The sequence below is a fragment of the Myodes glareolus genome, chromosome 6 (genome assembly GCF_982192425.1).
Source record: "Myodes glareolus chromosome 6, mMyoGla1.1, whole genome shotgun sequence".
NCBI classification, from domain to species: domain Eukaryota; kingdom Metazoa; phylum Chordata; class Mammalia; order Rodentia; family Cricetidae; genus Myodes; species Myodes glareolus.
Genome location: NC_142031.1, coordinates 65,302,861 through 65,316,097, shown reverse-complemented (window position 1 = coordinate 65,316,097; position 13,237 = coordinate 65,302,861). Strand labels below are relative to the sequence as shown.

Below are 13,237 nucleotides of genomic sequence, written 5' to 3'. Positions count from 1 at the left end.
GTGAGCCCAGGCCACCTCCCGGCTCACAGACCCCGGCAATTCTTCGAGCCCATCATGTTGCTCCCAGCCCCCGCGCGCCACCTCCCGGGACTTCTGCTGCTGCTCTGGCCGCTGCTGCTGTTGCTGCCCCCCGCCGCTCCTGGACCTTTGGCCCGCGCGACCGTCCGCCGACTGGGGACACGTGTCCCCGGGGGCAGCCCAGGGCATCTCCCTGCTCTGGCGACTCCCACCCGAGCACCTTATTCTGGGGCCCGCGGTACAGGTACAGTAGGGCAGACGGGGTACTGCTTTGCAGGAGAGGTAGTCATAGCCCAAGCTGGAGGTGGGAAGAGAGACGGGGACACCTGGATGCAGGCAGCATGCTGTATTCACCGAATGTTTCTTCATCTTACCACCCCAAACGGTGTTCTGAAGGAGGCATGCTCCCGGCAATCCTGTGCAAAAACTAAGCATTCGATAGCCAAGGGGTAGGAGTTGGGGCTGTGAGGTCACGCGCATGACCATGATAGCATCTGGTATCCTGAAATTCAAACTTCCTTGTGAGCTGGGAAGGGAGCCTGGCGCACCTGTGGGAGCTCCAGTCAGGGAATAAGATGAGGGCTCCCAGCTCTACCTGGCTGGATTTCTTGGTTAGGGAGAGCAAACCCTTCTTGACACCCTGTTTGTAGTTATTTGGAAATCTCCATCTATTTTCATCTATTTCTATATAGAAATCTCCATCTATATAGAAAGGCATTCACTGTGTGAGCCTTTCTCTCTACGCGGGGGGAGGGGGGGAGGCGTTGAGGGAGTGGGAGAAGGGTCTAGAAGGAAGGCAAAATCTGAAAAAAAGGGACAACTTAGTGGAGGATGGGGGAGGCAGGGTGGAGCAGGACTAGGAAGGAAAGCCAAACTGTCATGTCCTGAAACTATATTGGTGCTTTACTCGGTTCTGCCCAAGACGGAGTAATGATTACTGGGCCCCCACTCCAACTCACGCTCTGCCAGATCGCCAAAGACACAGGCAGGTCTGGTCTTCAACGAACAATTCCATTAATTTTGCTCTGAGGAGAGCAAATCTAGAGCTCAGAGAAGCTGATAGGTGTCCTTTATGTATGTCCACAGCACATACAGAGACCCTAATGCTTAGCATAGTGAAATAACGCCGAATCAGCATCAGATCCCCTAGAGAAACTCCTAGCCCTAAGAAGTCAAGCCAGGGCTCCTTCCACGTACAGCTTGCCAGGGTCTCCATAACAACTACAGGTTGTCTCTTCCTTACCCAGTGATCCAGCTCTAGTCTGTCTGGTCTTGAAAGAGGCTCATCCGGCCAGTGATACTGTCAGACCGATTTGCATGGTTTGTCCCCTCCCGTGACTTTCTGAATCTGCCAAGAATTGGTTCAGGAAACTCTTCCATCATCCATGATTTGAAATTCCAGATTTAAAACAGCAAGAGCCAGCTAAGTGGGGGCAAGCAGGGCTCGTGGGGGTTAAGTTGAGCCAGCTGGTTAGCTGGTTGCTTCAGGCTGGGGTAGAGAGGAAAGACTTTTCTATGGAAATAAACATGACTTCTATTCTCGGCCCTGGGGGAATAGGACTGGGAGAAGGACGCTAGAATTTGCACACGGTGACCATGGCCCTTTATAGTCTGGCCTGCAAACCTGATCTCAGACAGCAATCTCTTGATAAATGCCACATTCTACTCTTTCAAATCACTCTAGCAAGCAGGAATTGGTAAGCTTTACTGCTGGCTTTTACTGCTGAGAAGACTGGCAAAGATGGGCAAAATTGTGGAAACTCTCCCTCTTTCTGTGTGTGTCTCTGTCTCTCTCTTGCTCACTCTCTCTCTCCCCCCTCTGTCTTATGTAGCCCAGGCTAACCTCAAACTTTCTATGTAGCCAAGGATGACCTTGAACTTCTGCTGGGATTAGGGGGAACGTGCCACCTCACCTTTGGTTTGGAGGGACACCCACTTGGGTGTTAGTGTAAGTGCCGAGTTACAAGGCTTGCACCATAGTGCTTTTTCTTTCCACTTCATCTGTGCAGAAATATTCAGACCTATGTCCAGTTAAGATTTTCGACACGGATCCTCTTCCTTGCTCTTGATCCCTGAAAAATCTTGAAGGAAATGGTGGAGCTGCTTAAAAAAGAGATTTGTAATTCTTCTTGATTTACACAAATACATGACATATGGCATCTTTTGGGTGGTGGCTCAAAGTCAATGTGCAAACGTTGGCCGGGCACATGAGATGATGTTGATTTTTGTGGTGGAAAACATTGCCTCAGTGGGAGCAGCTGCTATGTACTGGAAAGGCCTTGGGGCTAGGAGACAGGAGTCATGGAGGCCAGGCTTTCTCCACTGCTTACCAGGGTTTGCTCCCCTAAACCTTCACCAGATGTGGATGACGAAACCTCTGCACTGCCCAGTTCACAGGATCCGGCATTAGCATTCTACGATGCCTACAGGGTCTTTCAAAATAGGGTGTTGTTTTATTAGCAGAGCACATACAGCAGATACGGTAAAACCAAGAGGTTAAAATTTCGATTTCTGAAAACAAAACTGAAGGCTGTGTGTGGTGGCACATGCCTGTACTCCTAGGCACGCGGGAGGTGGAGGCAGGAGGATCAAGGTCCTCCTTGGCTTTGTAGTGAGTTGGAGGTCAACCTGGGCTAGATAGACAGATAGATAGATAGATAGATAGATAGATAGATAGATAGATAGATAGATGGATGAATAGATAGATGGATAGATACATAAATAACTGAAGGGCTGGGGATGTAGCTTAATGGTCGAGTATTGCCTAGTAGACACAAGGTTCCAGGCTTGGTCTCCAGCCCTCAAAATGAAACAAATAGAGCCCACCAATGACAGAGGCAAAAATCTCTCTTCCAGACAATGCCTTTCCTCTTAGAAATGACTTAGTCTAAATACTTTGTTCTTAAAAAATGTATTTCACTTGTTTTTCTGAGAGTACCTCGCTGTATATCTTGAACTAGCCTTCCTCTTTAGCCTCTGAAGTGCTTTGAATACAGCTGACATCACCACTCCCTGCTACGAATTTGTTTTGGAACTATATACTGACTGAGCAAATAGCATTAATCTGTCCATTTATTAGGAAAGGAGGAACCGTGACGGACACCTCCTAAGGACCTCATTTCTACCTAGGGCTGTGTTTTGTGTGTGTGTATATGTATGTGTGTGTGTGTGCATGCATGTTTGTGCGTGGGGATTGAAAGTAAAGAATGGACTGTAAAAGAGATGTGATAACTGAATCCTCTCCCATCTAGTCCTGGCAGTGACCTGGATTTGGGTGGCTAAGAGAGGGCTGTGCAAATCAGGTTAGAGGAAGCAATGTAGACTAGGAAAGAATAAACGGTGGTAAACATGTGTTGAGTGACTGGAGGCACTAGATGCCTTTGTGTAGAAAGGATGTTGGAGCTTTGGAGGTGAGGATTCTTCTTTCCCGCCATTACGGCAGATGTGTAGGCCAGCAGCAAGTGAAAAGATGCAAAGAGAAGTGGCCGAGAGAGTCTAGGGGAGGGGGAGAGATGCCAGGTCATGATCTACGATCCTTAAAACAAGATACACTCCCAAAGATGGAAGGACAGTAGCTGTGTGTTGTTACCCCATTGTCTCAGCCAAGACTCACATTTCAATGTGAATTCTCACTAGGGGATTCTGAAGGCCTGGTGTTTTCAACACTCAGAGCAAGGATGGCCTCCGGGAAGGAAGCAGGTAGTGGTACCGCTGGGATTAGGGGATGCTTCCAGACCTGGTTTCTCAGAATCCCAGAGTTCTCTGGGAGTGAGGGCTGTCCCATTTCTGATTGTGGTCTGACTACTGCTTAGCCTTTTGTGTTCCTCCCACTCTTTTTTTTGCAGGTGTTTGCAAGAGCAGGCCTTTGGACTTGGTGTTTATCATCGATAGTTCTCGTAGTGTCCGGCCTCTGGAATTCACCAAAGTGAAGACCTTTGTGGCCCGCATCATTGACACCCTGGACATCGGGGCAGCTGATACGAGAGTGGCTGTGGTGAATTATGCCAGCACTGTGAAGATAGAGTTCCAGCTCAACACCTACTCAAACAAGCGGGCCCTGAAACAGGCTGTGGCCCGGATCACACCCTTGTCAACAGGCACTATGTCAGGGCTGGCTATCCAGACAGCGATGGAGGAAGCCTTCACTGTGGAGGCAGGAGCTCGGGGGCCCATGTCTAACATCCCCAAGGTAGCTATTATTGTGACGGATGGGAGGCCCCAGGACCAGGTGAATGAGGTGGCTGCCAGGGCCCGGGCATCTGGTATTGAGCTGTATGCTGTGGGTGTGGACAGGGCAGATATGGAGTCCCTGAAGATGATGGCTAGCAAGCCCCTGGAAGATCATGTGTTCTATGTGGAGACCTACGGAGTCATTGAGAAGCTTTCTGCTAGATTTCAGGAGACTTTCTGTGGTAAGTTGGTTAAGTCTTAGCTTCCAACTAGCAAGGATGTTATAGTTCATACATTGTGTACCTGGAAATTGGTTTTGAAGGATTTATTTGTTTTTTAAGTTGTGTGTATGCGTGTGGGTATGTGCACATGAGGCAAGAAGCCTCAAATCCCCTGGAGTTGGAGTTGGAGGCAGTTAAAGTCACCCCAGATGGGCAATGGGCTCCAAACTTGGGCCTTCTGCAAGGGAAGTATGTGCTCTTAACTGCTGAGCCAACGTTCCAACCCCCTGGAAAAAGCAGTATATTCATTTTTTGGGAGGGGGTAGAAATTTTATGGAAGAATTAAATACATGCAATGCTTTTTTGGGAGGTCTCACTCTCTTTTTATAACCAACCTAAACACATGGTGTTGGTTTAGAAATACAAGGCTGTACTATATGTAACTCGGTTTGTTCATAAAACCTTCATGTTTGCATTAGACATGTTAAGTTCTGGAAATAACCAGAATAAACAATCCCACTGCTCCCTGACGGGGTCAGAAATAAAACCCCAAACCCCAAACCCAAACACTCAAACTCAAGACATCTCTTCAATGCCTTCTTCTCCACCGTTAACACTCCTCCCCTCCCCTCCAATTTTTTTTTTTTAGCTTGACGTCTCCAGATTTAACACTGCGTCTCTTGTTCTCCCGCAGAAGGCAGAGTGGCGTCTGCCCCGGGACACAGTGGGCTGTATCCCAGTATCACTGTCCATGTATATGTAATGAAAGCTCATTTTGGATTTGACCCTTTCTCTGCTTATTCTTTTGTAGAACAATTGGATTAGGGATGAGGTTTGGGTTTTCTGATTCACTTAGATGCAAGGAACAGATTCAAAACAAATCATTTTGTTCATCTTCTATTCTTCCTTTTGGGTGGAGTTTGAATATGATCACACTAATTTTATTAGCATTTCTTTTTTAGCATGAATTAATCAGATGCAACTGTATGAATCTATTCCGTGCTGGATTTTTTTTGTTGTGTTGTTGTTGTTGTTGATCAGGATGTGACCTGGGTGTGATGGTAATGCCTCTATCCCCAGAACTTGAGAGGTGGAATTCAAGGCCAGCTTCAGATATATTCTGAGTCTGAGGTCACCATGTACATGATGAGACCATGTCAAGAAAAAGAAAACAGAAATCTATTTTAAAAACTTTAGAAAAATAGAATTATGGTTTGTGGGTGTCACGATCTAAAAAATCATTTGGAGACGATCATTTGAAAGCCTCTGTGGGACTGTTGAAATGAGTGTGGACACTGTTCCAATTTAGGTGAATTCCTACAAACGACACTTAGTGCCATGCACATTCTGTATCTATTCATATTGACCACCACATACCAAGTCAAGCAAACTGCTCCCAGCCTTCAGATACTATTATGGAGTTGGTGAAAAAGACCAGCAAGGGAGCCAGTGGCTACAGTTGCAAATATCAATGAGACTTTATATCGAAACGAATGTGGAACTCAGGATCATCAGTGGGTCGGGAAATGGTAGATGAAATCTTGGCCTCATGGCGGTCATTCTTGGCTGAGATCCCCTTGCCTTCTGTGTCCCAGGACACTAGGCTTTCACAAGACACCACTGGCTGTGATGGCAACTACTTGGCATTTATTAGGTTCTAGGAAGAAAGTGCCTCTTTTTTCTTTTTCCCAGAAAATCCCCTTGAGTGAGAGCTCTTCCATCAGGGCTCTGCTCTGTGGCTACGTTGGGTCTTAAAGTTAGCAACTAGGGGTGGGCTCCAAAGCTGTAAAGTGGGGAGTGAGTGGCAATCTTTCCCTCACTTACAAAAGACCTGCTTGTTCTGGGGGCAGCAAGGCGGGAAGCGGGGAATGTCCTCTTTGGAAAAAATGGCTGAGGGGCAGTTTGTTGTAGTCAACGGGCTGGAAAGATTATTGCATGAAAAGGCGCTCCTTGGGAAAATATTAGCCTTGTCCTATTGCCAAGGGCACTGGAGGCTGGGTTACCTGCTACAGGAGTGTTAGTCTCCTCTAACAGGCCTTGGCTTTATAGGAATGACTAAATTCATTGATTCATCTTTTAAAACACGTCACTGGGCATGTGTGTGTGTGTGGGGGAGTGTCATTCCAATGAGATATAAATGTATCCAGGAGCAAAGAGGCGGAGATATGATTTAGCCAACATAATCTTATACCTTTCTTTTTATCTCTTTGTGTTTATAATTTAAATCCATCATCTTTGAAGTGACTAAGAAGCCAAGTAGACATCTGGGCATTGGCCATATGATGGGCATGCAGAAGGAGGCTGTTGGCTGGATGGCCTTGCACCATTTGCATGTTCGAGCAGGTCTCACTGCCCAAGTGTGAGTTAGTTCCAGGCCTACAAGCATGCTTGTGTACCAGTTCCCTTTAGGCACAAAATGTGGAACTGTTGCAAGCAAGGTCCCAGCTATGCGGGGCCCCGTAGCTCATAACACTCTCAAAGGTACGTTATTATTCTCCACAGCTCTTCTGGTCGAGAGGTAGGAATCTGTTTCATGGGCATCCAGTTTGGCCAAATAAAACATCAAGTTACCTGATTATTTGATTCCAGCAACTCCAAATTCAAAACGTCCTTTCTCTTTTGAGAGACGGTATAGCCAGAGCTATAATTCTAAATTTACAGCATCTCAAATCAAATATTTAATGCTCCCCCATCCCCCGTTTTAAACCGTGAAGTCAAAATGGAGTCAGAAAGAAACCTAGAGGCAGAAGGAAATGACTAACATGATCCACTGGTATCGACGTAACTGCTGTGCCTGTTCTTTGCCTAGCTCTGGACCCGTGTGTGCTTGGCACACACCAGTGTCAGCATGTGTGCATCAGTGATGGTGACGGCAGGCACCATTGTGAGTGCAGCCAAGGGTACACCTTGAACGCCGACCAGAAAACATGTTCAGGTGAGGCTTCCTTAGGGCACAGTGGTGGAACAGGAGCTCTCTGACACCTCTTCTCCAGGGGTGGGGTCTGTCTGAGGCTTTGACTTCAACCTCTTTTCCCCCGAGAGCCTTCTGGTGGGCTTAGCAGTGCTCAGCAGCTTTTCTTGATAGAGAACATGATAGAAGAGTGAAGACCTACTCAGGGCAGTCTAGCCTAGCACAGGCCTTAGTACTATTTCCTTTCTTTCTTTCTTTCTTTCTTTCTTTCTTTCTTTCTTTCTTTCTTTCTTTCTTTCTCTCTTTCTTCCTTTTTTCGAGACAAGATTTCTCTGTGTAGCTTTGATTTCTGTCTTGGAACTAGCGCTTGTAAACCAGGCTGGCCTCGAACTCGCAGAGATTCCCCTGCCTCAATTTCCTGAGTGCTGGGATTAAAGGAGTGCACCACCACCTCCCAGTTTGTTACTATTCTTAAAAAAAAAAGAAATGAAGCCAGGCAGTGGTGGCACATAACAGGGCAACACAGAAAAACCCTGTCTCGAAAAAAAACAAAAATCAAAACCAAACCAACCAACTAAGCAGACAAATAAAATAAAATACATTTAAATTATATTTGTGTCCTTGTGCGGGTATGTGTGTGTGAGCACAGGTTCCCCAGGGTCTCTAGGTGTTGGGGTTCCCCTGGAGCTGGAGTTACAGATGGTGAGCCACTGCCTATGCTGTTAGGGAGCAAACTTAGATTCTCTGCAGAAAGCAGTATGTCTCCATAAATACTGAGCTGTCTCTTCAGCCCCTTCTTTTCCTAAAAATTAATATTTTAGGTTAGTATGCAGATAGGTTTGATCACGGCATTTTCATATGTGTGTGTCATTACACTTTGCTTTCATTTTTCTTTGCCTGCTGCTTCCTCAGCACTGCCTCTCTCCCCAGTTTGCCTCCCTCCTTCTCCCAGTTTAACACCCTTTCTGTTTCCCTAGGACACTCATCCCATTCCCTTCTCTCTGCTTCTTACCTCCCTCAAGATCTCTTCCTTTCTCCCATGAGCCCTTTGAGTTCTGTGACGTACAAACACACACATCCAATTTTAGTAGATTCCTCATGAGAGAAAAGATGTGATATCTTTCTGAATCTTTTTCTTCTCTTGCTTGACGTAGTAATTTCCATTTGCATCAATTTTCCTGCAAAAATCATGATTTCAGTTTTCCTTACGTCTGTGTAAGATCCCATTGTGCGCCTATACCATGTTTTCTTTATCTGTCCATCTGCTGATGAACATTTTTGGTGGGTTCTGTCAACAGCTGTAAACATGGATGTGTTGTGTTGACTTAAGGTCCTTACTATGTTTGTTCTTCTCTTTGTTATCGTTCTTAAAGAAGACACTGATCAAAGAAACGGTGAGAAAGAAGAGATCCAAAACTCTTTAAATGTTTTCCTTTATTTTATTTTATTTTTTTGGTTTTTTGAGGTAGGGTTTCTTTATGTAACCCTGGCTGTCAAGGATTCACTTTGTAAACCAGGCTGGCCTCGAACTCACAGAGATCTGCCTGCCTCAACTTCTTAATCCTGGGATTAAAGGCACGCACAACCACCACCCTCTATTTTTCCAAATTTATACGCTAATTTATAAATTTATTTGAGTGTTACACACATAGACATAGGCATGCATGTACATCATCTTCATGCAGTGCCCATAGAGGCCAGAAGAGGGTACCGAGTCTCTTGGTACTGGAGTTATTGACAGTTGTGAGCTGCCATTGGATGCTGGGAGTCGAACTTGGGCCCTTGAAAGCACAGCCAGTCTTCTTAGCCAGTGAACCAACTCTTCAGTCCTGGGATCCAAAACTCTTGACACTTATGGAGATTTGACACTTTTTCCTGAGTTTCATTTCATTAGACACAAGCATCCCAATTTTTCTCTAGGACAGTACACACTCATGGACACTAGAAGTAGAGAGAAAGGCTGAAGGCCCTGCTCAGTGGTATCTAGGTACCACACAGAGTCAATGAGGAATAAGAATTAGCCTTTCTACCCTTCTTTAATCCTAGGAGAATTTTTGTGAAGAAAACAGACATCATTTAGTTCAAACTGCTAATTTTATAGATAAGAAAATTGACATGCCAAAAAGGGAAGAGGTATATGTATCAGTGGGTCTGTTGGTGAAGGAACAGGACCAGAGAGTAGGATCCAAATTCTATCAATGCCTGTGCTCACTCCCTTTGCTAGTGTGTTAGTGTTAGTTGCATGTGTGTGTGTGTGTGTGCACATGTGTGTGTGACAATGTGACTGCTAAGGGTTTGCTCGACTCATCTTTTCCATGTGTCCATCTGTCACTCATCTCTTGACAGCTGTTGATAAGTGTGCCCTCAACACTCACGGATGCGAACAGATCTGTGTGAATGACAGAAACGGCTCCTACCACTGCGAGTGCTACGAAGGTTACGCCTTAAATGCAGACAGGGCAACGTGTGCAGGTGAGTGGGCTGTGCACACGTTCACCTGTCAGCGCGCCCAGTGTTGAAGGAGAAACCTAGGGCTGGAACTTGATCGGTTTTTCATTTTAGCCACCCTGGGGGTTCTCTGTCTCTTTTCTTTTCTTTTCTTTTCTTTTCTTTTCTTTTCTTTTCTTTTCTTTTCTCTTCTCTTCTCTCCTCTCCTCTCCTCTCCTCTCCTCTCCTCTCCTCTCCTCTCCTCTCCTCTCCTCTCCTCTCCTCTCCTCTTTTCTTTTCTTTTCTTTCTCTGGTTTTTCCCAGGCTGGCCTGGAACTCAGATATCCGCCTTCCACCACTGATCTGAAGGACTGTACACCACCTCTGCCCAGCTGTATAGTCTGTATAAAAAATCGGAAATGGAGGGAGGAAGAGAGGGAAGGAGAGAGGAAAAGAAGGAGGGAGGAAGAGAGAGAGAGAGAGAGAGAGAGAGAGAGAGAGAGAGAGAGAGAACTCTGTGGTGGGGAACCTGGTCGATACCTTATCAAATAATGAGAGATCAACGTTTATATCACTAGACATGACCTCATTTGTGGGGCGTTGCTCTGGCGGCTTGGAAGTGGGGTGAGGGCTGCGGAATCACGGAGTCATGATGAGTTAACCAGGCAGCAGACTCCGGAGACCAGCATGGGGTGCAGATCTAGCTTAATTCGGAAGTTGACTTGCACAAACACATATATCCAATCAGCTAAGGACACACCGTGCTATTACCCAGTGATCCCGAACAGTGTGTAGTCGGCATCATGGGAGGGTGTACACGAGGAACAACGTGTCCTGGCAGTGTGTCTATGGACAATGGGCAGGAAGCAGATAACACTCTGGGCTTGGTGCCATTTTGTGGGTCTTCAATGTGCCCGGATCCCATTATGTGTCCTCTAGGATACTAGAGACTCTGCTCAGAGCAGCAGGGACCGTTTGCACGTCTCAGGTTCCCTGTCTTCTAGAGACACCAGCTGGACAGCAACTGTTCCCTCGCTCCCTGACAGTCTCACCTGATACGGCAGCACAATTGGCATATTCTTGCTAAAACTTGAAAAGCATGAGGAAACCTCAGACAGACTCAAAGGGAGAGAGTCTTAGTCCACCATGTTTTCTGGTTTTCTCAAATGCGTCAAAGTCGTAAAAACAAAGGTAGACCAATGAAATGTCTCAGTATATGACAGCTTCATGTCATGTGGGATCTTGGGTTGGATCCTGGACCAGAAAATGGACATTAGGAGAAGAACTGGGAATGTCTGAATATTGGAGATTAAGAAATCATCCTGTATCGGTGATTTTGGTTATCATAGTAGACTTACCTAAATTATTGGCATTTGGGAATAGAGGAAGTAAGTTTTTTTTAAAGCCTGAACTTGTCTTAAAAATGAAAATTTAAAAGTTAAAAAAAATAGATTAAAGCTGGATATGGTAGTTCATGGCTATCACCCCAGCACTTGGGTAGCAGAGGCAGGAGGGTCACTGTAATGGAAACTCCGGGTCTGCTTGGGCTGTAGATGAGACTCTGTCTCAATCTTCCCCCACGAAAATAGTTTAAAGTACGTCAATACAAGTCTCTTCCCTTCATTCTGGGTGTGGTGATGCATGACAGCAATTCCAGTGTTCAAGAGGCTAAAGATTAGCTGCGCAGTGTTGGCGCACACCTTTAGTTCAAGCACTGGGGAGGCAGAGGCAGGCGGTTCTCTGTGAGTTCGAGGCCAGCATGGTCTACTGAGCAAGCTCCAGGACAGGCTCCAAAGCTACACAGAGAAACTCTGTCTTGGGGAAAAAAAAAAAAAAGCTAAAGATTTCATGACAGCCTTGGCTCCATAGTAAGACCCTGTTGCAAAAACAAAAATGTGTCTCTACTGCATACCTGCCTTTCTGCTGTCTGTCTATAATTATCTGTATTTATTCTGTATGTGTATTCTGTATTTATTTACCTACCTAGCTATTATCTATTCATCTATTTCTCACAGGTAAGTAAACTGAATAAAGAATTGGGTCCCAGACTCTCATTCCACCCTTAATTAGTTGGTCTCCTGGGACTCTTGTACCTTATTTATGAAACAAATGTTAAAATAGAATTTCTCCAAACTCGAATTTTTCCCTACTCCTGGATCTAGTGAAATTAGCTGCATAATTGACTGGTCTATTTCTGGGTTGGAATAAGTATAATAAACCTAAAAGGAATGCATTAAGTATTAATGAGATGCTTGGGTTATAAAAAAAACTCAACACTGATGATATTGAAAGAAGAACTGAGTATAACGTCGGAGACTGATTATCATGTGTGAAGAAGGATCTTATTAACTCTGCTAATTTCTAGTTAGGGCAAACAATGCTGACAGTTTTGCCCCGCTTCCAGCCAGCTTCCCTCTCCTCTATTTCAGGCTGTTTTAAAACAAGCTTGTTTCTATCTCTGGGTACTGAAAGACTCTTTGACTTTTAATTTTAAAATTTCCCTCTTGGACTCTCGGCAGCTCAGGATAAATGTGCTTTGGGTACACATGGCTGCCAACACATTTGTGTGAACGATGGAGCCGGGTCCCATCACTGTGAATGCTTTGAGGGCTACGCTCTGAATGCAGACAAGAAAACATGTTCAGGTAAGGTCTATTCCACAAACTCTTCCATGCTTGACTCTTTCTATGGTGGTGAAATGAACCTGCAATTCACCGGGAGAGAGGTTCTTGGAGGGAGCTTAAAGACCCAGGCTCAGGCGTCCTGCCAGCTGACATGCTTAGAAGCATGTTGCCCGGGGGGTTGGTGAGCTCATTGGCTTTTCCAAACATAATAACTTCAGAAAATTACTAGGAAATGGGTAGGGAATGGGGGATATGAGAAAAGCTAATGATATATGGGGTCCCCATCCAGGAAAAAATTTAGAACCCTGTACACTGGGGACTTTTTAAGCAAATGGAGGAAGTCAGCTGGACAGTAATTATTTGGTGTGATAGGCTGAACTGATCTTTTTCCAGTTAAAACTTGGCCCCAGGGACTTTGCTGTAGTGTTGATCTTTAAGCTGGATTCTTTTAGCAAAGGAGACTTTGTGAAGGGTTGACTTAGACCTACACAGACCTTCCAAGGTGTTGGAAGCAGGGACATTCTTAACTGTTTCTAGCTGATCAATCTTCAGTGACTCAGGCCTTGTGACTTGGCTAATGAGCCCCTGCCGGGATCATTAATCCTCATTAATTTGATTTAGGTTCGCTGGTGGAACAGGGCGGCATTTATACACATCAAAGCTATCCATCTGGAGAGGCATTTCTTGCTCTCGAGGTGCTGCTGAGTCTGGTACATTAGCGCTTTCAGAATTGTTCCATCTGCTCCTCTTCCTCGGGGAACTAGATGTGGTGGGATCTTGTCAAGATAAATGAAGGGACGTGGCACATTGTTGGCTCTCTTTATTTTTTGCTTTTTTTTTTTTAATTTTTGTTTTTGTTTCTGTGA

The 13,237-nt window shown here is 45.4% G+C and overlaps 1 protein-coding gene across 1 annotated transcript in view; it reads left to right on the top strand.

Moving 5' to 3' along the window:
• The window catches only part of Matn3 (matrilin 3), a 21,414-nt gene continuing 8,177 nt past the window's right edge, over nucleotides 1-13,237 (top strand). The window contains 5 exon segments of the mRNA XM_087907251.1: nucleotides 1-262; nucleotides 3,864-4,430; nucleotides 7,219-7,344; nucleotides 9,667-9,792; nucleotides 12,267-12,392. Coding sequence (XP_087763377.1) covers nucleotides 55-262; nucleotides 3,864-4,430; nucleotides 7,219-7,344; nucleotides 9,667-9,792; nucleotides 12,267-12,392 — 1,153 coding nt within the window. The 5' untranslated portion in view covers nucleotides 1-54.